The sequence below is a fragment of the Lonchura striata genome, chromosome 9 (genome assembly GCF_046129695.1).
Source record: "Lonchura striata isolate bLonStr1 chromosome 9, bLonStr1.mat, whole genome shotgun sequence".
Taxonomy (NCBI): Eukaryota; Metazoa; Chordata; class Aves; order Passeriformes; family Estrildidae; genus Lonchura; species Lonchura striata.
In genome coordinates, this window is record NC_134611.1 from 18,229,464 (window position 1) to 18,252,439 (window position 22,976).

Below are 22,976 nucleotides of genomic sequence, written 5' to 3' on the forward strand. Positions count from 1 at the left end.
GGATTTTTTTCCCCTGATAGAAGCATGCCTAGTCACTGCAAAGTATAGCATTTAAGGGGGACTGTGTTTTACAAAGATTTCTAGAAGAAAAAAAAAAATCTGTGTCACTCCACACAGCAAGCAGACGAAATAATGCAGTTACTGGCTCATGACAAATAAAAAAATCTTCTGTAGTTACTAGCAAAATGTGACATCCAGGGTTGTTTTTCAGACCTACTACAGTTCCCAATATGATCTCACAAAAATGGCTGTGCCAGCATAAGTAGGAGTGGTGCAAGGAGGAAAGTGGGATCATGTCTTTCAAGTGATTTAATTAGAATTATAGGCTGGGATAAATAACAGAATGTCCCTGCCTGCTTCTTTTTAACATCTCCATATAATTTCTTTTCTTGGCCCTAGTCTTGCAAGCAGCCATTGCTTTGGGCAGGACCAAAGGCTGATCCTGCCCTGCATCTGCTTGGATAGTGTTCTGTGGCCAGAACCATAGGAAAAAAACGTAAGAAATATGACAAGCTCAAAAGAACCCTTCCTCTATAATCTTCTGTTAACCAGTAGTTTAGAACTTTCATGTTGAGCTCACTGAAACTGTGAAAGAATCATATCAGAAGTATTGCTCCTATACTTCACTGCTACTTGGAAGAGCATTTTTAAGGGAAAAATAGATATAAATAAAGATCTGATCAGAGAAAGGCACCATCATATAGCTGCAGTAATTACTGCAGTTCAAATACATGCACAAGCTGCCACATGCACAAATACAGATGTATTTAACCAGTCTGCAGGAATTACTGAAAAAAAAAAAAAATAAAAGCTCACAAAAAAACTATGCAGAGGGAAAAATAGTCACAGTAGAGCAGCCCCAAAGTAGTGGAAGGGTCGTGCTCTAGAGGCACTCAAGCTTTAGGAATCTGGCTGCTGTCCCAGAGGGACTCATCACCCACACCACCTAGGTCAAACTGACAGCACAGATATCAGGGAAACTTCTCTCCCATGCACACAGCTATTAAACAATGATCAGTCTAGCTGCTTATCCAGAAAGATCCAAAAGATCGACCATGTAAAATAAAACCTCATTGTTCCCAGCTTTTAATAATAGTTCTCTGAAAAGCATCTCTAATGATTGTGACCACACAGGCTTTATGGGAGAACAAATCACAGAGGACAGACAATACATCTTTGCCCTGGGAAAAACCTCGGAGCGTTTCTTCCTGGACCCTATGATCAACTGGAAAAGCAACTTTGGTTTGGGAGCAGCTGGAGAGAGAAAAGAAGAGGAGAATATCACAAAGGTTTTCAAACCATAATTGCTATGAAAATGTTGTCTTAGAAGTATCGGCTTGCTACTTACTGCAATACAGCAGCTCTCAAATGCAGAAAGACCTCCAGCACCACCAGGAACATGCAGAATCTCATAATTATCTGACTTAATGGTAACTCTTCCCTTTCCTTCCTCTGCCTTCTATGAACTAATGTCCTGGGTTATTTGTGAGTGTTCACCCTAAAGCCTTCCCCAGCAGAATGTACTTACATGAATAGGAGCAGGCACAAGACAACTGATACAGATATTACGGGATATTAGTGAAAAGGGAAACAAGGGAACTCCAAGGAACTTGCCTTCACCAGGTTTTTTTCCTACTCAAGTATAAATAGTGCTTTAATGGTTTCCTTGAGACAAACTCTTCTGACAAATGTTTATGGAGGTAATAAGGAATTCCCTGCTCTGTGAGTAGGTAGATGTTTAGACAGTTTGTTGCTGGAAACATTACACAGACTGTGCTGTAGCAGTTCATAGGAAAGTTTGATGCAACATCAGTTTCCTTTTCCAGTCATGTCACATTGCAATTTATAGCATGTGGTACCATGAGGTAGCAGCTCCAGGGAAAGCATTCTGCACGACAAAAGGCATGTCACTGCAAATAGTACCATTCTCCAAGTACCAGTCTGCAGGGGTTTTCCTTTGTCTTTTTTTTTTTTTTTTTAAGTTAGACAACAGAAAGGATAAGAGACCCCAAACCCTCCCACTTACTTGTAGCAGAATGATTGGTAACACCTCCAGACCTTAACCCAGACCAGGAATCCACTGGATGAGGTGCTGTAAAATAACTAAGTCCTTAAGTCCTTTACCTTCACAGAAGTCACCTTTTCCTGCTGACCTGGAAATAAAATCCACAGGTAGTTATTTTGCATCCTAAATCTCAAGTTCTGCAGGAGAGACCTAATGTTTTTTCTCCTGCTGCAGATGCGCAAGATCTTCATCCAAGTTCTCATCAGGGCGTGATTCAATCAAGCAAAACATTGGCTAGTTTTGCTAGTAAATAGGAAAATTTTATTAAATCAACCCCCACCCCCGCCCTGGACCCACAGTAACGTGAAACAACACTTCCCCATCGTTGTTCAATCACCATTCAAACAGGAGGCAAAACAAGATTTTCATTTTGAAGAACCATTTTATTTTCTATGAGGTTTGCATACAGAGCTTCAGCCTAGTTCAGCCAAACCATGCACTGCAGCAGCTGTAGGGACGGGGTGCCTGCATGCTGGGCCTTTGCAAGGCAAGGCTTTTGCAGTGGCATGGGGCAGGGGAAACAGGGGTGGCTCCTGTGGGAAGACACCAGACAGGGAACTTCCCTATGTCTGACAGAGCCAATGCCAGCTGGCTCCAAGACAGACCCAGCCCTGTCCAAAACTGAGTCCATCAGCAACAGTGGCAGCAGATCTGGGATAACATATTTAAGATGGATGAAAAAAAGCCTGTGCAGCTGCAGCTGAAGAGGAGAGTGAGAATTTGTGAGAGAAACAGCTGTGCCAACACTGAGGTGGGCAGGAGGTGCCTCAGGCGCCAGAGCTGAGTTCCCCTGCAGTCATGGAGGCCCATGGTGGAGCAGAGATCTACCTGCAGCCTGGGGAGGATCCCATGCAGGGGAAGGGGACACCAAAGGAGGCTGTGAGCACATGGAAAGCCCATGGAGCATGTCTGCTGCCTAATGACCCCATGGGGGACCCATGCTATTGGAGAAATTTGAGGAAAACTGTCTCCTGTGGGAGGGACCCCATAAAGGAGAGGGGAAGAGTTTGAGGAAACCTCACCATGAGGAGGAAGGAGTGGCAATGACTGATGAACCAACCACGTTCCCCATCCCCCTGTACCACTGTGGAATGGAGATAAGAGAAAATCAGGAGTAAAGCTAAGCCCAAGAAAAACACAGAATGGGAGGAAAATATTAAGATCTGGGTTTTTTCCCATTATCCTACCCTGATGTGATTGGTAATAATTTTTCTCCAAGACAAGTCTATAATTGGTGATCAATCTCTCCCTGTCCTTATCTTGACCAATGAGCCTTTTGTTTTATTTTCTCTCCCCTGTCCAGCTGAGGAGAGGAGTGATGGAGCAGCTTTGGTAGGCACCTGGTCTCCAGCCAGGCTCAACCCACCACACCACCACCTCCATAAAGCACCACTTTACACGCTTTTCAGAACACCAAAGCAGTGAAGTAGTATTTGCACAAAAAAAAATTGCATTATAATAGCAAAAAATGTGTAAACATTTTTAGCATTGCTCAAATACATCCTCTACCTTGAATACTGGGCCACATCCCTACAAGATGGGATGGGATGAGCACGTTATGGGAGAGCTCTCTGAACAGGGCCTTACTGTGCTTGCAAGATACACTAAGGGCTGCTGTGAAGTCCCCCAGTGCATTCTGCAAATCCCCTGCTCAGCCTTTGAGCCAAGGGCTGGTTCTGTTTTGACCAACACAGTCCAGATATCCATATGCAAGAGGCACTAAAGGAAGAATTTGTCCAAACTGCAGCTGAACTTTATCTTTCAGCTTCATAAAATATGTCCTTGGTGTTGGCTTTTCATGTTGTTCTGTGATAATTCTAAATGGCCAAAACTTCCAGAACTTTTCCAAGTGACCTCTGGTTGGAGTAACCTGCCTTGATACTAGGGATCAGACTTTCTATAGCAGACAATACAGGAAACTCCTCTTGAAGTTAAAATGGCAACGGGGAGTTCATTGTTGTTGAAACCAGACAGCATGAATCAGCTTTTTAGAGTACTGAGAAATCTACAATCCAGTTTTAATTTAAAAGGGGAAACAGAAGAAGTTTACCCTAGAGCTTTGTATTGCTGGGCCCTCTGTTAGAGTGTAGTCCATAAGTCAGAACTCCAGCTGTTTGGGTTGTGGCTGCATCAGCACTAGATCTGATCAGTCACGATGCTGAAAGCCTTCCATGGCTCGCTGCTTCATGGCCCCTTCCTCAAGTACCTCTTCCAGTAAGATCTGTCTGCAAAGCAGAGGTTAAATGTGGTCCAAACAAAACCTGACAATCAATGCGTACTGTACTATGGTAGGGGCTTAAATTGATTTCAGGCTTTTTTTGCCTGTAAATTAATTTCTGTTTTAAATAGCTTGATTGAGCGTGGACATACGGGTATTTAAACTTCCCTTAAAAGTTCCTTTGTAAACCAGAGTTTTGGAGCTCATTTCTCTCAATGGTACAGCAGGTAAAGAGCAAACACACCCATTTGATGTTACCTAGGGAAGGAAAAAATGAGCATAATGAACACAGCCTCAATGCTTTTCTGCTAATCCACCCTCAATGCCTGCCTACACAGCAGCAGCAGAAAGTGCACTGTCTTTGCCTGCAGTATTCACACCACTATGGAAGAAATAATGGTTTTTGTGCTTTCTGTACTCTCAAATCCTGACAGTCCATGGTCAGACATACTCACACTGACACCTGGTCTGGGTCTCCCATCACAACCAGGTTTCTGGCATAGCTTTAATAAACTATCAAATTACCTATTTTGAAAGCAAGATAAGGAGGAGGAAGAGAAGAGGTAAGCATGAACTATTTCATGAAATTCACAAACCAAGAAAACAGGCCACAATTCTTTCCAACCAAGCCTGCAATCCTCCTCAAGATGCACAGAAATTATTCAAAGCATAAATACTCAAGGAATACCAAACCTGCACAGTTAGGCAGATTTCTTCTCTCTGTAGGAGCTTAAGGAGGTTCTCTTTACATTGCTTACATTTTGTTTCCATGCACAAGAATTCTCGGAGAGGTATTTATTCCATTCACATGAAAAAACAATTTCATGTACTTGAAAGACAAAAAGGATGGCAGTACAGAAAGTTTTCTTCATTACAAAGTGTTTTTCCATGAGGCAATTATTTATAAGAACTTTTGTTAACACTGGAGTTGAGGCTCTGGAACAAAGTGGATATATTGTTTACTAGCTTTGCCAGTCGATCTCCTCTTACAAAACCTCTCCCTTCCCCCTCTCCATTTCCAGCCAAGTCAGTCCCTTGCATTGCTCAGGAGTTTCCTTTGTCACCAAGATCTCCTTTTCCACAAATTGTCCCTTGAATAATGCCATCTTCAATGTAGTGGCCCGAGATGTCCATGCTCCTGCAGAGAACTGTTGAGGGGATCCGAGATGAGCGTCTCTCCTGGCTCTTATCCTCAGAAGAGCAGCAAATCATCCTTTTCATGGTAGCCCACATCTCATCATCTTTGTATGAATAAATTATTGGATTCATGACAGAGTTCAACAAGGCCAGGAGAAGGAACCACCTTTTAACATGCTGAATCCCACAGTCAGTACAGTTCAGTCCATCAAGCAACAAGACAACCAGGCCAGGGGTCCAGCAGACAACAAAGGCACCTAGAAATATAGGAGACAATAAAAAGAAAACCAAAGCTAACTTCAAACTTCTAGGGTCTTGGAGTGTTTAATATCTTACAAGATTATTGACTTTATCAAAATTCTACACAAAAATGAGAAAAGCAGGAGAAGACGAAATTCTAATGACAGCAGCAAGATTATATCTGCTACAGCTCCTCTGCCAAGCCCTGAGCAGGAGGCAGGGCAGCTCTCAGAAGACTGCAGGGAGCAAGAATCTGAGCTGCTGACAGCGTCAATTCAAACACACATAGGAAAAGGTCATCACAACAGTGATTTATCCATGCTGATAAATAAACAAGAGTTCTGGAACATTTAAAAGTAGAGAACTGGCACTGGAACACATTTCCTCTGTTCATCTCTCTCAGGTACCAGAGGAGAAGATATCAGGTGATTCACTTCCATCACTGCCATAATATGATCTGAAGAGAGAAGCCACCCCACAGCTGACTCTGCAGTGCCAATTAATGAGGCAGGTGTCAGATAATTTACACATGTCCTGGGGGGGGAAACCCACAGCTAGTGTAGGATGTGCCACTCCCTACAACACACAAGCACTGTGGGCTCCCAGTCACCTCTGAGCTCACCTCCTTCCACTTCTCCCTCCCAGGCTCTGCATGCTGAGACACAGCAATTCAGCTGCTGGAAAAAAATACAGTTACACAGGAAAAGAGAGGAGGAAACAAACAGATGAATTGGTGAAGGTGAAGTGAAGGATGTAGGAGTCAGGGCAAAGAAATGCAAGGGTGGAAAAAAAAACCAAAAACAAAACAGAAAAGGTATGAGGAAGTAAGTGCAGAGTGCTCGGGGAAGAGAAAACTCTGCAAGAGAGGCAAAAGAAAACTAAAGGGAGAATGAGGTAGAAGAGATCTTAGACTGAACATAGCACAAAGAAAGCATTAAAATGGCTCAAAGGCAATTCAATAATAGAGAAGGTTCATTTGCACCTTCCCTTGTTCCTGCACACCCACACTGTAAGTGAGGATGAGCAGGGGTAACACTGCTACCAAATGCAGCCCCAGACACAGGCTGGAGAGGGGCCCTGGGCTGCCCCGTCTGCCCCTTGGTGTCCCCGCTGCACTGCACCCTGTGATCCCTCCCAGAGCCCAGGGAAGGACTAGCCATGTGCATGATAATACTAACTTAGCACAAGCCACAATTGCTGTCTGATGTACAGAAATAGAAAATTGCAACTCTTCCCAGCAGTCACAGTTTGAACAACGCACTGAGGAAATTACAACCACTTATCACAGCAGTTTCCCCATTTTGGAGCTTAGTAAAAAAATCATTCAACAAATAATAGCATCTGCATGCCTAAAAGCTCTCTGGGGATGTAGATATCTGTTCAACAATTTTGGTAGAGCAAGCAAGTCCACCTCATCTTTGGAAAGCTGCTGATATTCCCAAACTGTGGAAGCCAGCAGTGGGAGGGAGCCTGGTTCACAGCAGCAGCCCAGGCACCCACCAGCCACGCTGCACACACGGGCTGGGGTCAGCAGCACTGACACTTCTCCCCATTGAGGACAGGACTGGACATTGCCCATATGACAGGCAAGCCATAATGGCATGTTAAGGGGATTTGTGTGATTTAGCAAGCACTAGGATTGTTGAAAAATGTATCCAGGACAAGGTATTGTGGATCTTGCTGCAACCTTGTGTCCTGGACTACAGAGAAAATTCAGCTGATTTACTCTGCTCTAGACAACACTGAACAGAAAGGCAGGAGACAGTTTTCTGCAGAAACTGAATTTTCTACTCTGCTGTACCAAGATTTTTGTGATACTAAGTACTAATTTTATGGTGTTAGTTTTGAGATACTGGTTAACATCAGTAACATTCCTCTGTTGCCCACTGTCATTGGGAGCTGTGTGCTGCTACCACAATGCTTGTTTTCCCTGCTCAGTCTCTGTACTGTGCATTGGTTTGGCTCCTGCATGCTGAGTAAGCAGTTGTGAGCAGAGCACCAGCTCTCTTATCATCTACAATGGAGAAAACACAGCACAGAATTGCTGTCCTGGGGTTCACCAGCAAATCCCATCAGTTTTAACGAGTGCTGTAACCCAACCACCCAGACAATGTTGTGCCTAGTTAAGTGTCTCGGTGAGTGTTTGGACACAGAGCTTGCACTACTAAAGGTCACTGGCAAAGCTGCCAATCCACCAGCTCCATGCAGAAACTGAGATGGTGACAAACCTTCCTTAGAACAGATGCTGAAAGCATTTTGCTCACTTCTACCATAAAGAGTGCCATGTGCAACCATGCTTTTATGGAAGTCAGCAGGAGAGGAAAAAGACCCCAAAAGGCACATTTAACAAAAGACACAGAAATGTCTCCTTCAGACAGAACCCAAGATTGCAGGCAGAAGTAGTCCATGAACTCAAAGGATGTATCCCTGTCTATCTATATGAGCAAAACCCTAAAAGGTTGCAGCTTCAGAAGTAAGGAAAGATAAAAGACAGCTGCAGGTGTGTCTCCACACATTTCACACAACCAAAAACAAGAACGGGGCAATGCAGTGACAGTGTCCAAGTTACTGGACAATGCTTTCTTGGGGTTGCTTTGACTCCATCAAAAACACTTTTTCCTCTTAGCACCACAGAGATGAAAGTGAGGCATGTCTCAGACTGCAGCCTTGCTCAGATTTTGTTATTTTTACCACCAAGCTTTCAAAGGGAACCATGGTTAAGCATAAAAATATACCTTAGTCTCAGCCCTTCAGCAATTTTCTTGTTTGCAGAATATTTATCCCATAGGAGCTCCCCTCCCTGACAAAGTGCCACACTCCAAAAATAATTTAACTTCTGGAACTCATTAAAATTCACAAAAGGGACATGCAATACAGCCTGACTGCCACATAGATTAGAACAATTCAGAATCTCTTCACCAGATTATGGGAGATCACGTGTCACAATGCCTCAAGGTTAGTTTGAGGATTTTCCATTAGACTTAACCATGGAATTTCTTGTAGATTACATCACCTCTGATTAAAAATTAATTCCTGTGGATCTGGAAGCACTACTGATGCTTCAACAGCACCATTTCATAAACTCCTGCACATCAAGGCTGTTTCTGAGCATGTCAACACTGAGAGAAAAAAAAAAGTGCAGTAGGTTCCAGATGCCAGTGCCACATGTGTGACCAAGTTGAAACAGCAAGTTACCAATTAAACTATAAATTTACTGAAACTGAAAATCATCCCCTCCAGAGCTGCTATTTCAGCAGGAATCTCACTGCCAGGTTCAGAGGAGCTACCACATGCACAACCATGTGAAAATCACATACCCTCACACCTGCAGCCACTCTTCTTCAAAGCTGCAGTCACAGGCTGAGCTGGGATTATGCCACAAGGTCAGCCCAAGAGGATTTCGGCCCCTTTTTCTTGGTTTCACATCTTTCAGTTTCAACTAGATGACACCTGTGGCTCAGCATGCCAAAGGGAAAGCCTTACTCCTATACCATGACGGACTATTTTAAGGGTTATGGCAGGAATGTGCAGATGACAGAGACTTGACTCCCAGCCTCTGGAAGGGACCCTCCAAGCCTAAGTGATGGTGCAAAAAGCCACCTGAAGCTGTGATCACCAGGAATCCATGAAATGACTCTAAAATCTCAATTCCCCCAACTCTCAGCTGTAGGGCCACGGGAGGGGAACACCCAAAGAGGACGGGGATGTTTTGCTGTGAGGACAGCCAGCCACAGCCCAGCCTTCCCAAGGAGGGAGCAGGAGGAAGCTGGGAGGAGCAGCATGCCAGCAGTACCCAACTACACACAGCCTCCTTCCACACAGCAGCACAGGAGAAGGATTTTGTCCTGAATCTCACATGAAACCAATAGAGCACATGAACATGAATGATGGGAATTATTATGCATTACCCAGCACAGCATTTTGGAATGAGCTTTTAGTTAAGACAGTTATCAGGTATGTACTCCAAAGCATTTTCAAATGTTTCAGAAAAAAATATTAAAAGTAACTGATTAGGGCAAAATTCACGTGCTGCATATAGCTCTAGGCTCTTGCATCAGTGGTTAGAAGCAGAATTTTGGAAGAATCACTTTGGCCACTTGGTGTCTCTTGGTAATTGGAAAGTCCAGAAAACAAGCTATTTGGTTTGTAATGCATTGTGCACACAGCTCTTGAATAACTTGGCCAGGAGAGCACATTTCAAACTATTTAAAAAAATAAGTTCTCATTCCTGGAAATAAATGGTTATAAAAAGTCCCTCAGAATTAAAATTTGGAGAACTGATATGAAAGAACATGTCAAGATACATTTCCTCTGACCCATGAGCTGGAAGTAGACTGTACACCCAACAACATCAGCACTAATTTGACTTCTTTGGAAGCAGGCTCTGTTTCAGTTTTGTTTCTGACTGACAAAGTAAATATACAAAATTATGATGTCTAGGGCAGCACTCAGACTAAGTTAAATTTGCCTTGCCCAACACACAATAACATTAAATGTTCTGCCTGAATTATAGTTCAATTTCATGGCTGAAAAGCCATATGCTGTAAGAGGAAGCTAATGCTGAACTTCAAATCAACCCATAGTCCTTAGGCCCCACACCCTAGGAAAAGAAATAACAAGTTCAAAAAGAGATTTTAAGTGGGGTTTCTTTCCACAGAGCAGTGTGGTCACAGAGAACACTGAAGGCTTTCCACAGCATAAAGGACCACGAGGGATGAGCAGCTGCCATCCCTGTGCCTCCAACCCCCACACTGGCTGCAGGGTGCAGTCCTGCCTTCAGCAGAAATGCTCAGAGAACTGCTTTTTTAAAGTGCTGTTTTCTGTCTGTTTGCAATGCAGCAGTTAACTACAATCTACTCATCCCTATGCATTAAGGCAGGATCAGAGTTGGAGCAATTCATAGTTTTTCTGCAGGGGTTTTTCTCCTTCCAGGTGGATGGTTTAGGTTTCACTGCACCAGAGCTTAGGTGGGGCAAAAGATCAAATCTTGTTCCTGCAAGTCAAGGGCAGAGAGACAGGAACAACCACCAAATTTACTCTCAAAAAATAACAGTTGGGGGATGATTTAGAAGGAAAAAGCTCTGGCAGCAGATAAGCCATCTACAGAAGACACGGAAGTATAAGTGAGAACCTTCTACATGCTTGAACTACCAGTCTGCTTTCTTTCACAAAATCAGGCACTGTGAAGTTTAATGGATTTCAGCTTCTGAAGCTCTTTAAGACATCATTTGGTAGACAAAGGTGCTATAGCACTATAATTTCAGAAAAAAACAATAAAATCAGATACCACACTGTGCAAAGAGCATCCAAAAACTGCAAGGGGAAGAAAGTGTCCTCAGCTTGAACTTCCTACTCTGGCAAGTCCTATCTCCATGAAAAATTACACTTTTGTCCCCAAGCTTGCTAGTTCTACCATGCTGCAGTATGACACAACTGTGTCCCAGGTATACATGACCACCAGCTTTCCCAAAAGCTCCAGTTCTGCTACATTGGCTCATCCAACCTCAAAACAGCTGTTAGAGCAGTAAAGCCATATTTGTGGGTTAGAGTCCACCACCACCTGAGCCCAGCTTCACAAATGTCTCAGTGTACCTCCAGCTCCACCTGGAGCCCTGCTGATGTGACATTTGGTTTCCAGGACACATCTTGTTCAGATTCAAGTAATTCTGGAGAAAATTGACTGCTACAGCTGGTATTTGTTCCAAGAATCAGTCACCTAGTCTGTTCTTCTCCAATTTAATGTATACTACATCACAATTCCCTGATGAAGTGATCTGAGCTGCTTAAGTATCAACAGTGTCTTTAGGGTAGAACCCAAGGCAAATCTCACGTTATGATTTAGAGATATAAGGCTAGACTCTACCATGATTATCTAGAAGTACTTTGCACCATGTAATATTCACAGAATGAAGGTGAATCCTTCCCTTGAAAAGCAAACCTCTATCAAAGTTGCAGACCCACCAGCCATTCTCTCCTTTCCCCAGGGAAGGTGCATTTCCAGAGGGAAGAAGTTTCTATGCCCAGGAAACAGCCAAGAGGAATATGTGCAAAGAAAACTACTGACATCCAACATTAGTGTTCATGACCTTGTGCAAATATTAAAAAACGTTATTTTGAAAATGTTCTACTAGGCAATTATAAAGCTTCACAACAAGCCTTTCTACAAAGTGATTTTGTATCTTCCTGCTGAAAACAAAAACCCCAAACAAACAAACAAAAGCCAATAACCTTTACCTTCACAATTTGTGTTTTGTAACAAGGTGCCTACACTTTTCTTCTATGTGTTGACCAGTCCTCTGTCTCATGTTTCTGCATAGTGCAACAGCTCTTTCAGTGTCTAAAGCACACAAAAGTCTAGATGCCTCCAGCACTTAAAAGTTCAGTGAGGTTTCTTTGTGTTAGGAGGACTGAGTGATTTTTGTACAGCTTTTTGTTGGTGTGTTTCAAATAAAAACTGAACCAAACCAACACAAACCAATTCACTGGCACCACCAGCCTTGCCCACCATGGTTTGTGGTCTCTTACCTAAAACTGTCATGACAGTCTTCATAAGCTTCACAGGGGTTCTCCTCCGGCTGATGGAGCCGCTAGTGTGTGAGGACAGGACATTGGTTTTCCTCTGGACGTACATGTAGATTCTTATGTAAACCACCACCATAATGAAGAAGACAACCAGGTTTAAGACACTCCAGAACACCAGGTAACTTCTGCTGTAAATGGGTGCCAGGGATGAGCAGACAGTAATGTCACACAGGCAGTTCCAACCCAGGGTCGGAACGGCACCCATGAAAATAGCAATGGCCCAGATGGATATAATTAAGAAGGTGACTCTCTTCTTGGTGAGATTGCTGTGGATCTTCATGCGCATGATGGACATGTGGCGCTCCACTGCGATGACGAGGAGGTTCACCAGGGACGCTGTCAGGCTGGTGTCCAGGAGACCCTGGCGCAGGAACCAGCGGTTCACTGTCAGCGTCTTCGACACCGGGCCCGTGTTGAACATCAAGAAGACATAGGCGATTCCAGCAAAAAAGTCTGCAGCTGCTAAGTTGGCCAGAAGATAGTAAAAGGGAAAATGAAACCTCTTGTTCTTCACCACAGCTGCTATGACCAATGAATTTGAAATAAAAATGAAGAGGCAGAAAAAGGTGCCAAAGCATAGAACACCAATGAGCTGTGGTCCTGTCCACTCATCCGCCGTGTCCGTCTTTGTCCTGTTGTAGAAAAAGTCCATGCGCTTGTCATAGTAGCATTCATTCATCCTGGATTAAAGCCCCTGCATCCTAGGAAGGGTGGGAGGGAAAAAGAAGGAAGATTAACAATCAGCTAATAGTCCTTGCTTCAATCACTATACCTTCCTTTTTGGGGGACAAGGGCGTGTGACAGGGACACGGGAGGGTGTATACTTGGAGGATTTAAGTAAAAATTCAAGCTGTACAGGGTTGACACGGAAGATATTCTGGAGGACCACAGTGCATGGTGCTTGGCTGAATCAGGAATTTTAAAAGATTTTCCTACTTAAAAAATTCCAGCAAAGTTCTTTTGCACAAGCAGTCATACTGTACAAGCAACAAACTGGAAGTTAAAAAATTACTTTCTGGAGGTCATGGAGAAAATCTGAGCAACAGCCAAGCCATTCTTGCTGTGAAATCCCATGTTTGAGCCACAGCCCCATCATTATTTCCATTTCTCAGTGTAGCCAGTTGGGAAGCACAAATCATAACTCTTCCACTTTACTGACTAAGCAATAAAAGGCCCATTATGGAAAAAATATTTTTTTGTTTTTCAATTATATATTAATAAATGTAAAAAATGTGTGTATATAAGATGCTACAGGCATAAATATTCTGAGCACATATCTGTTATTTACTAATAGAGGACTTAAGTAAACGTACTGAAAAGGGAAAAGTATTTTTGAGATGTTTGACTATTCTAAAGCCAGGAATTATTTTACTGGGCTCTCAAGCACCACACAGCCCAGTTATCTTTAAAACCAAAATCCAGCTCCCTACCCAACCACAGGTTAAAACAAGCCCCAGGAACAGCATTGCTGGGGTTTATTTCTCATACCCATTCAGCACTATTTTGGACACAGCTATTAAACCTGATGATGGAGAGGGTGTCCAAGTCCAAGTTCCAGATTACATCACACTTCTGCTACTCTGGGCGAGGTCAATGTCAGCTGCTTTGGCAATTTTACTGCCTTTTTTATGAACCAAACTGAACCTGCACTAATTTACCCAGGAGATCTGACAGCAATTACTCATGGCTGCTGGACCCCATGCAGGGTCTCACAGTACAGAAGGGAGAGTTTGAGTCTGATCATCACCAGCCCTCACATCCACTGTCAGTATCTGCAGAAGGGTTTTAACAGCTCATTAACAGATGTTGTATAGTTTTAGCAAAACCCAGGAACACAGCCATGGCACAAAATCTAAATCAAACTAGATGTTATACAGCATGGCAAACAGCAAAAAACCTAGACAACTGAAAGAGTTTAAAAAGCATAGGCTTTCCATCTCTGCAGCTAAAATTATTGACAGATAAACATGAGGTTCACTTAGTCTGTTATTACCCTGTGGTTATTTTACAGTTAAATCTCATCTCCCCAGGGAGTGGGAAGCAAATTAAACAATCCCCAGCAGGCTGGTTAATGCACCACTGTTATATTAAAGGTTCATTCCAAGCTTTGAACTAAAAAGATCTATCTCTTGTCATTTATGTTATGCTACCTCTGTTATTTCATGCAATATTTACAGTAATTTTAAATCAAATTACACTATTCCATAATTTTCAGGAAATTTATCTTTTTTAATATTCCATTTTTGCTGAACTAGCTCTTTAGCCTTTTTTCCTTTATTTTTCTTAATTCTCACCTAGTAGTCAACATGAAAGCAGGCCACTTGACGTTGTTATCCATTTTATTGCCCTCAAGCACCTGGCCAGCCACTTTTTTTACAGAAGTCTGTATTACTCAAAGCATCAAATTTAAACACATAGAACTAAGAACAGCTAATTAAGGACAAGAAGTGGAAGGAAACAAGTAAATCATCCCTTGCACTGAAACATTACAGAGCATCCCTCCATCTAAAAATAAAAAAGCCTCAGCAATGCAGATCCACTGCAGTGAGCCAACTGGGATTCAGCGCCCACTGCTCCCTGTTCACAGGAACAAGGGGGAGTTGGGCAGTCAGGACATTCCCCATTCTCACCCAGGAACTACTCAAAAATCAAATTCAGTCTGTAAGTGACCAGAAGTCCCTGAGGAGTGGCAGACAACAGCTACTCAAGTAGCCAAGTGCTGGGAACCCTGCCAGCAGAGAAGCCTCTGCTCTAACACATCAAGGCAGCAAAGGACTTACTGAGCTTGACATTAAACTTTTACAGAACAGCCAAAATGCCTGCAAATAGAAGCAGCATTTTGGGCAAGAATGGCAGGGAAAAACAAAAATAAATCCCAAAACTGTGAAAATTACAGGGAAGGTTTTTTGAACATGTTGTATCTTGCTGTGTAATCATCTCAACGGATGAATCTCTTGCTTGCAGTGACAGGAGAGTAAAGAAATCTGCAGATGCTTTTTGCATCTCATCTGTTTAAAAGCTTAAAGAAATCCAAAATATCAACAATGAATTTATTCTAAATACTTCAGCTTAATGAAGTCCCATCCTTATTTGAAGTAGTAACCAAAGAAAAAAAAAACATTCACACAACCATAATTCTCCACTGAAATAATTACACTACAAACACTTACTGTCACACAGCAGAGCTCAAATGACAAATGATTTTGAAAGAGATATCTTGAGGTATTGAGGTAAGATGAGAAGGAGTAGAAAAGCATCCAGCTGAGGTCTCAGAGTCACAGGGCAGACTCTGGAGATTTCCAAATGGAAGTTGCACCAAAGCAGAAGCTGAACTGGAGCATTTACATCCCAGTCCTTCGAAATGGAGATCAGCACTTGGCTGTCTGCACCAGCCTGTGTGCAAAAAGCACTTACAACACCAGGGGCCTTGCAGACAGTGCAAGGTTTTCTTCACACCTTTATCTGAAGTCCTCCCAGCAGAATGAGCCTGGTCTCAGGGGAGCTGTAGAGCTGTGTCAGAGCTATGCAGCTGAATCCTCAGAGTCCACAGCAGGTACCAGATGCAGGATAGGATATCCCATAGTTCCTGGCATGTGACATGTCCTGGCAGGACTTTCTTCTCCAGGTCTTCTCTTCTGCAGCCAAATCAGAGATGCTTATCTTGATCAGGGCAGGTTTAAACTTAAGAAGAAAAAAATAACCCTTAAATATAACCCTTTCTTAAAAATAAACCTTAAATATTACATATTTCAGATCTGTTTATTAAGTACACAAGAATTTAATTACTCAGACAAAATACCATTCAAAGTTAGTAGAAAAACAGCTCAGCTTCTCAGTCCAGACTTAAAAAGGCAAGAGAGTCTTCCAGAGTCTGCAGCAGAGAGCTCCCACAGTGCTACTCACTTTAAGAAGAATTGCCTTATTTTGTTTTGAAATTGTCTCTCCCAAGCTTGATAATTCTTGGGTTTTTTTATGAGAAAGGACAGCAAACAATCTCTAGTCACCTGTTCTACACCACTTGGTGTTTCCTGTCCCATCACGCAGCTCTCCAGCAGTTATCACATAGTGCATATTCTACAGGGGAGTTGAGCTAACAGCTTGCTCTTTTACTTGCAGGCAAATATATCAAAACTTGTCAAGTGCCAAAAACATACCCTAAAAGGTTCTTTCCCTCATTTCAGCTTATTTAATTACCTCATTTCAATCAACAGTAGCCACAAAGATCACAAACTGATGGACTATGAACTGCATTTTTCTCTACCACTCTTGAGTAAACATTCAAGCTTTTTCTCTTGTTTTGAGTGGGAAAAATCCTCTGTTCCAAAAAATCTCAAATAATTTGGGATTTTAGCTAAATTGTTTTCAAATGCAAAAACATTTGAAAACATCAAGAATTCTTCCCAATGCATCTTGAACTTTCTCTTAATGACAGATGTATATGCTTTAATTGCTTATAAATTCCTCTGTGACAGTATAACTCCTACCAAGTCAGAATATGTTCTTCACTGTTCTTTAAATAAAAGTCAAGAATTTGCATGAATATGTAGGAATATTACACTGGCTAACTGAATAAAGAATTAGTGAAATAAAACAACACCTAGATAATATTTTTGACAAAAGGTTTGGCTTGTTGTAAGCTAGCATGCTTTAATGGTTGTTATTCAGTCGGAATCTTGTTTACTTCAATAAATTCACTGAAAATCTGTATATTTATAATGATATTTAGTATCGGTTATTTAAGTCAAGGATTTTGCTGATTGAAACGGTGATTAAAATTAGCTTTAAGGAATTTTGATTAAAAAGTAAATCTCGCCTGTAAATCAGCTCTGAGTTACTCATTATTAATGCAAACATTGCTGAAGGAAAACACAAATAGTATTTTAATGATAAAGTCATTATAAAATTTACCCTGCAAGCCATAATGTGATTCAAGGTACACCCCCATGGTTTTCTGCCTCTTCCCTTGTCCATTAAAAACCAAGATGTTTCAGTATGCTGGCTACAATTTTATTGAAGGGCTGGCGTCAGCTTGGAGGACTTTGATGGCTTCTGCCCTGTTTCTGTATAGATGCAAGAGGGGGGAGCAGACAGGCCCAGAGGCACAGAAAGCTACAGTAAGGGGATTCAAGCCAGCTTTAGAGATGGACCAAAAGGCCCTGAGAGCAAAACTGAGCCTAAAACAATAGCAGTGAAGCCCTTCAGCAGGGCAGCAAGCCATCTCAGGGGAGAGGGAGGGGTGTGTGCCCAGGCAGAACACCAACCTGGTTTACTGAGCTGGCACAGGAATTTCTGTGCAGAATTTCAGGCAGTTCAACACCCAGAATGATCCACAGTGGAACGGGAGAGATGACAGAGCCAGTACAGTCCGGGCAGGTCTGTGAGATGGCGCAGAGGAGCAAGCTGTGCCCAGGCTCAGCCTGCAAAGCAGGCAGGCTGCCAGCCCTGCCTGAGCACTTTGCCTCCTGTCTCCCCTTCTCCATTAGCAAAGACCAGGTATTAAATGCAGATGTCTAAGAGATTTTGAAATGTATTACAAAATTTGCTCTGCAGTTTATCACAATGACTGATCACAGGCACAGGTGGCATACTGTGAGATACTCTATTCACATTCAGACTGTCACTGCAGAGAAATAGCAGCAATTGCCTACTTGCACATATTCCTTTGGCTTTTTAAATCTACCCTACAAGCAGCAGATGGTTCTCATAGAGCACCACAAAAGGAGTGTCTGGAGGTCTGCAGGCAGTGCAGCCCCTGCCAGGGCTCCCCACAGCCCAGCATTTGCCTGCCCGCACCCTGTGCCACAGGCAGACACAGACACCCTCTGTCCCGTCCTCTTCTTCAGGATAAATTACCCTGTTTCTTCTGTTTTCTCATTACTGAAAAGCTCTCTCTCACCTTATTTCTCAGAGGAAGGCACAGGCAGAAGAAAGCCGGGGTGCTGGGCAGCCAGAGCATACACAGCAGCAGTACCAGTTCAGAATGGGAATTGGTTCCTTGTTCCCCTCCACACCCTGCTACATGTATGGCCACGGAGGAAAACACAACCAAATGATTGCACAGTAACCCAAGAAACCCATCCAGGTTACCTCAGTTTAGAAAGAAATACAGAAAAGGGTGTGTACCACAGCAGAAGCCAAAAATGTTAATATGTAACTGTAAGGAAGAGTTTTGTGATGTAAGTGCTCTGGTTCACTTTCAATTGTCATTAATAGTTTATTGATATTATAACCAAAATCAATTTAGATAAACAAACTGAAAGGAAGCACATAAAGAACACAAAATTATGCATACAAGTATATCTAAACTAAATCTTTTTTTTTTAATCTGGTACTACTAGAGGACATAATTGAAGCCAACATTCATTTAATAGGTTTTACAGAGACAAATTATCTCAGAAATGCAACTGTTTTACATTTTGTTTATTACAGAAATTGTGCAGGCACTGCCTGTACTTGAAACAGCATAGCATGTAGTACACTTCAAGGACCTGAGAATGTAATTTTCAAAAAAACATTTTTTAAATGCAGCTTTATAAATTGAAAAAAAAAGTTATGTCTAAAAACCGTGAGGCCAAATGAATAAGTTTTTTCAACAAGAAAACTTGCATATTAGTAAGGGAATCTACTTGTGGTTTTGTTTGGCTCTATTTTTTTTCTTTAACTGTAGTATCTACAAGTTCAGATAACTTCCTGAACTCAAATCAATTACTCCCAAGTAGCATTATCCCACTACCTTGGTCTTCAATACCTTTTAGACTAAGGAGAGCAAAGTGCCACATCCATTTTTTCTCCAAGCCTGTTTCACCTACATAATGTTAACTTAAGGAAAGTACAGCAAACTCATACTTCCACCACGGTTCTGGATATTTCCAGCAATAGTCCATTCCTGTGGTGTCATCTTTTGGACTGGGAGCGGAGTGGGGCAAAAGGAATGAAGATGATTCTTTGGCAACTCTAAAGTATCTGTGGTGGAAACATTTAAGGTTTTCATTGATCATAAATCCTGCATAAAAGACTGTGCTATATGGCACAAATAGAGAGCCTCAAGAAAAGTATTAAACCTACCAAAAATTTAGAACCTCAAGACTAAATATTTAAAGTTGCAGAGAGAGGAAGTAGTACCACCAGACATGAACCACAGTGCTCTGTACACACAGTCTGATAAGAGGCTTAAAAATCACTGTTAGGGCACACAAGTGTCGTCACCCTGTGCTTGTAAGTGACAGTGCTGCTCCTCTGCAAACTGCTGCAGGCTGACACTGAACTGTGAAACAGAGATACAGGGGTGCCTCCACCAAGGTATTACAAAGCTCAGGCTCCAGCTGCTCTAATGCATTAAATTGTCTGAAAGTTCTGCTACAATGCATAAATTTGTTAGGGACAGATAGCAAGTAACTCACTGGTTACCACAAGTTTAGACTTCAGACTTGGTAATTTAAGACTTTCTGAAATTATGGTTTACTAGATCTATATATGGAGTTCAAACTAAAATCTTTGCTGCAAAGCCTTCATTTAGTCTCCTTTAAGTGTGGTTCTGGAAGGAGCTGGCAGGTCATCCTATAATGCGGAAACAGACACAGCATTTAAAGTATTTAAAAGTCATTCAAACAGCCTATACATTGTGAAACATGCCTAGAAGAAAATACCTGTTTTGCTTCTAAAGTAAGTTTCCCATTTCTGCAGAAATTCCAGGTCCTTTCACTAATCACTACCAGCTCCATTTTAGCAATCAACAAATCAGCTTTCTTTCACAAAACCTACAGAATGCAGATACAGACTATTTCAGCACAGTCCCAAACAAGTCAACTTTTACTGTTTATTTTCAGGACATACTAATGATTACCTAAATCACACTACTTCTGATTAAAACAAGTCACTTGACTGCATCTGATCTTTTTAGAGATTCAGAGCCTGGGTTCACAGGCAAATGTGTCAGTGGAATTGTCAGAAATAGCACACTCTAAAACATATTTGCTCAAGACATAGGAGTTGGCCTAATGGCATAATAGTGGAATTCAGATATGTTGGTCTTTAATACCCAATATAAATACATTCCCTACAGTGTCAAATAATATATTTCTGAGATTTTATTTCATTATCTGATAGCATAAAGCCTATGCTGGAAGACATTCCTAAAAGGTCAGCATAACACAGGAGGATAAGGACACAACCAGTCTAATTTATCTGAAACTTTCACCCAGCATTCTGAAAAAAAGCTAAATACATCTCTCAGCTTTGCACGGTGGTAAGAACTACTACTTCTTTACTGATTGTGTAGATTTTGTTTCTGGGGTTCTTTGATTTGTTTGCTTTTAGTTTAATTTTCAGTCAGAGATAAGCTTAGTGAAATTAAGTTTTGCATCATATTACTGGAATTGAGTTGTGCTTTCTACTGCACCTTTTAGAAGACCATAAGAACATGCAAGAAATCACACACTCAGCATAGCTTAAAGAACAAAGCTACAGCAATACAACTTACCAGTCTGCAATAAGAAATGTCTTTTTCTAGACTCATATCACAGATAGGAGAGCAGACCTAAGTACATGGTCTCTGGAAACACAAGGGTACAAAACTGCTTCGTCTCCCTCTCCCTCCAGCCCCGACTTTGTTTCCTTAAGGTAAAGAAGGTACCATGCAAAATAACGCAGCGTATTTTTTCGGTGTATTGCACAGATTAAGATAACACCGCATTAAAAAAACACTTAACACAAGACCCTTTGCCGGTGCCCGCAGCCCGCACCAGCTGCCCGTGCCTCAGCAGGGCAGGGCCCCGGGCACCCAGGGGTGCTCAAACGGAGTCTCAAACGCGCGGAAACTCACGGGTGTGTTCCGGAACGCGCGTCCGTGCCCGCACACACCGCGGCGTCTCTCCGGGACAGAGCGGCAGCACCGGCGCTGCCCCGCCGGGCTCGGGCTCCGCCGGCTCCGCTCACCGGCACGGCCCGGGGCGCACCCGGGACTCCGCTACCACCGCAGAGAGTTTTACAGAACCGAAGAAGTTTTGCCACTCCCGGAGCTCGACCAGCCCGCTGTAACAGTGTTCCTGCCCACCGCCGCCCCGGCCCCACTCACCGGCAGCCCCGGCGGGAGCGGAGCGGAGCAGCGCCGCCGCCGCCGCCAGAGCGGGCTCGCCCGCCCCGCTCCGCTCCGCGCCCCGGCCCGCCCCGCCGGCCTTAACCCGGCCGGCCCCGCCCGCCCCGCACCTGCCCCGGCCCGCCCCAGCGAACGGGAGAGCTCGCCCGGGCCTTTGTTTCCTCGCGGACCGAAAGTTTGGCTCTCCCCCAGCACCGGCTGCTGCGGAGAACGCTAGCGAGACCCCCGAGCTGCACAAGTCTAAAGGGCTGTGCGGCCCGAAAAGCCCGTCAGAAGGTCCACCATCACGCATTAGGAAACAAATGCAAAACTCAGATAAAACTGCAAAAACTTTTGCGAATAGATCCGGACAGTACGGACAGGTACTACACGTAGCTGTTCTTTCAAACACAGTGTAAAAAGCAAACAAGAACCATTTCAGGGTGGTAGAGAAACTTGGCGGCTCATGCCACCTCCAAGGGGCAGGACTGAACACACACAGCTTTGAAATCAAAGACAAGTCAAACTCAAAAGTAGATGGTAGTACAAAATCAAATTTATCCAAAGCCTGTGATCAAAGGGATCTGACCGCGTTGCCACCTACCTGAATCACTTGCTGAGGCCAGGCATATGTCCACACAGTGCAGACCTAAGCACAGGTCTGCTCAGAGCTGAAGAACTGACTAAACAAAATCTCAGTGGAAGACCTCTTTCCCACTTCTCAGAAATCCTAGTAACAATTACAGCATGAAATTTAAGTGTTAAAGCCTAGGTACCGCCTTGCATGTGAACATTATATATGAAATGTCAAACAGACTCCATTCCAATTTTTTTTCTGCTTAAAAAAAAAAAAAAAAACCTCAGAGTAAGAGCCCAAAAATCTTATTGACCCTGTTCCCCTCACTTGAATGCCTACCTTGAAGATGGCTCAGGAAATTTTCTTCTCTTCCTTTCCTTCCTGTTCATGTCTAATACAAGCTTCTCATTGTCTCAGCCATTTCTATTTTCCTTTTGTTACGTCCTACAAGCAATTAGCAAAAGCTTCCTATTCCCAGAGAACAAGACTATGAAAGGCAACATCCCTTTTTCAGAGCACTTTGTAGAAGTTTATGTTTCAGTTCTGCTTCCATTACTGTGCATCACCTCCTTAGCAGCTGGACTGGGACCACCTGTCAGCCAGCAACTGTGTTCAAATCTGTATTGATGTGCAGAATTCAGAGTTAACATATGCCAGATTTCCTGTTAAGTTTCACCTCTGTGGAACAGAGAGCCAGTAATAGCCTCCAGCAAGTGTGTCTTATCTTCTTCTTCAAGAAGAAAAAAAAAACCCAGAACACCAGATGGTGAAGATAAAAAGTGGTTTCTACAGCACATTAGAGACCTGCTCTAGTATTGTAGGGCTGAAGCAGCAGTCTAGTTAGCAAGCATTTCATATGATTCAAACCATAAAAAAAATCAATACTGGACAAGAAAGCCTTATAATTCCATTACAGAAATTAAGTCTTAAAATCAGTTAAGAATGATTAGGTATTCTCTGCATTTCTTTTGCTGATAATGCTTTCCCTCATTCTCTAAGGGGTTCTCCCACAAACAAGTATTTATCTGAGCAATGGTTTTGGCAGGTCACATTAAGAAAGAGATGGAGCTTGAGTGAGGAGCCA

At 42.8% G+C, this 22,976-nt stretch overlaps 1 protein-coding gene across 3 annotated transcripts; it reads right to left on the bottom strand.

Moving 5' to 3' along the window:
* Positions 1-5,063: 5,063 nt before the first annotated feature.
* Positions 5,064-21,376, bottom strand: LPAR3 (lysophosphatidic acid receptor 3). 3 transcript variants are annotated; one of them, XM_021530039.2, is made up of 4 exons: positions 21,316-21,376; positions 15,413-15,923; positions 12,186-12,943; positions 5,064-5,677 (listed from the first exon to the last, which is right to left on the bottom strand). In XM_021530039.2, exons 3-4 carry the CDS (start codon positions 12,919-12,921, stop codon positions 5,328-5,330), a joined length of 1,086 nt encoding a protein of 361 aa, XP_021385714.1. In that variant the 5' UTR covers positions 12,922-12,943; positions 15,413-15,923; positions 21,316-21,376; the 3' UTR covers positions 5,064-5,327. The 3 variants fall into 3 exon arrangements, with proteins under 3 accessions (XP_021385714.1, XP_021385733.1, XP_021385724.1); XM_021530058.2 differs by lacking the exon at positions 21,316-21,376 and adding an exon at positions 21,064-21,294 and having other exon boundaries at positions 15,413-15,877; XM_021530049.2 differs by lacking the exon at positions 21,316-21,376 and adding an exon at positions 21,064-21,294.
* Between the last annotated feature and the right edge of the window lie 1,600 nt (positions 21,377-22,976).